Here is a 493-nt window from a genome sequence, read left to right on the forward strand (position 1 = left end):
GCAACGTCTGTGTAATTATATGCAAATATAATATGATATCTGTAAGCCTAGTGTATGCATTACACATATCATTCTGCTGTCACTGTACCCACACCTCTACGAATTGAAATAGACGAGCACTTCGAGGGCGTTTCGACGATGCCTCAGAGAGAGGACGAATTGTAGTTGAGAAAGTGGTATTGTTTTGGAAAGTAGTGAAATGTATTATATATTTGGGCTGTGTTCGACTCACCGCGGCAACAGACACAATTTGCTCCATTACAGGTTGAACCTGTTAGAACGTCATCACACTGCCTGGAATCCACACACTTTCCCTGGCATGTTGATGTGGCAGGGCAAGTTGCAGGAGGAGGAGAGCAACATTTGCAACCGGTGCCTGAACATCCGTTGTTAATTTCTGTTTCGCCTTGTGCGCAAGTTTGCTTGCAAACGCCCCTTTGAGCAGTGCAATTGGGCTGTGCAGTGCATTCTGGAGATACAGAAAATAAGTTTT

At 44.4% G+C, this 493-nt stretch overlaps 1 protein-coding gene across 1 annotated transcript in view; it reads right to left on the bottom strand.

Annotated features, from left to right (window-relative positions):
* Positions 1 to 493, bottom strand: part of LOC119591727 (balbiani ring protein 3-like) — a gene marked incomplete in the record, with an annotated part of 83,966 nt that overhangs the window by 31,389 nt on the left and 52,084 nt on the right. Inside the window, 1 exon segment of the mRNA XM_037940476.1 lies at positions 433 to 469. Within this exon segment, the coding sequence (XP_037796404.1) occupies positions 433 to 469 (37 nt within the window).

Source organism: Penaeus monodon, chromosome 29, assembly GCF_015228065.2.
Source record: "Penaeus monodon isolate SGIC_2016 chromosome 29, NSTDA_Pmon_1, whole genome shotgun sequence".
Taxonomy (NCBI): domain Eukaryota; kingdom Metazoa; phylum Arthropoda; class Malacostraca; order Decapoda; family Penaeidae; genus Penaeus; species Penaeus monodon.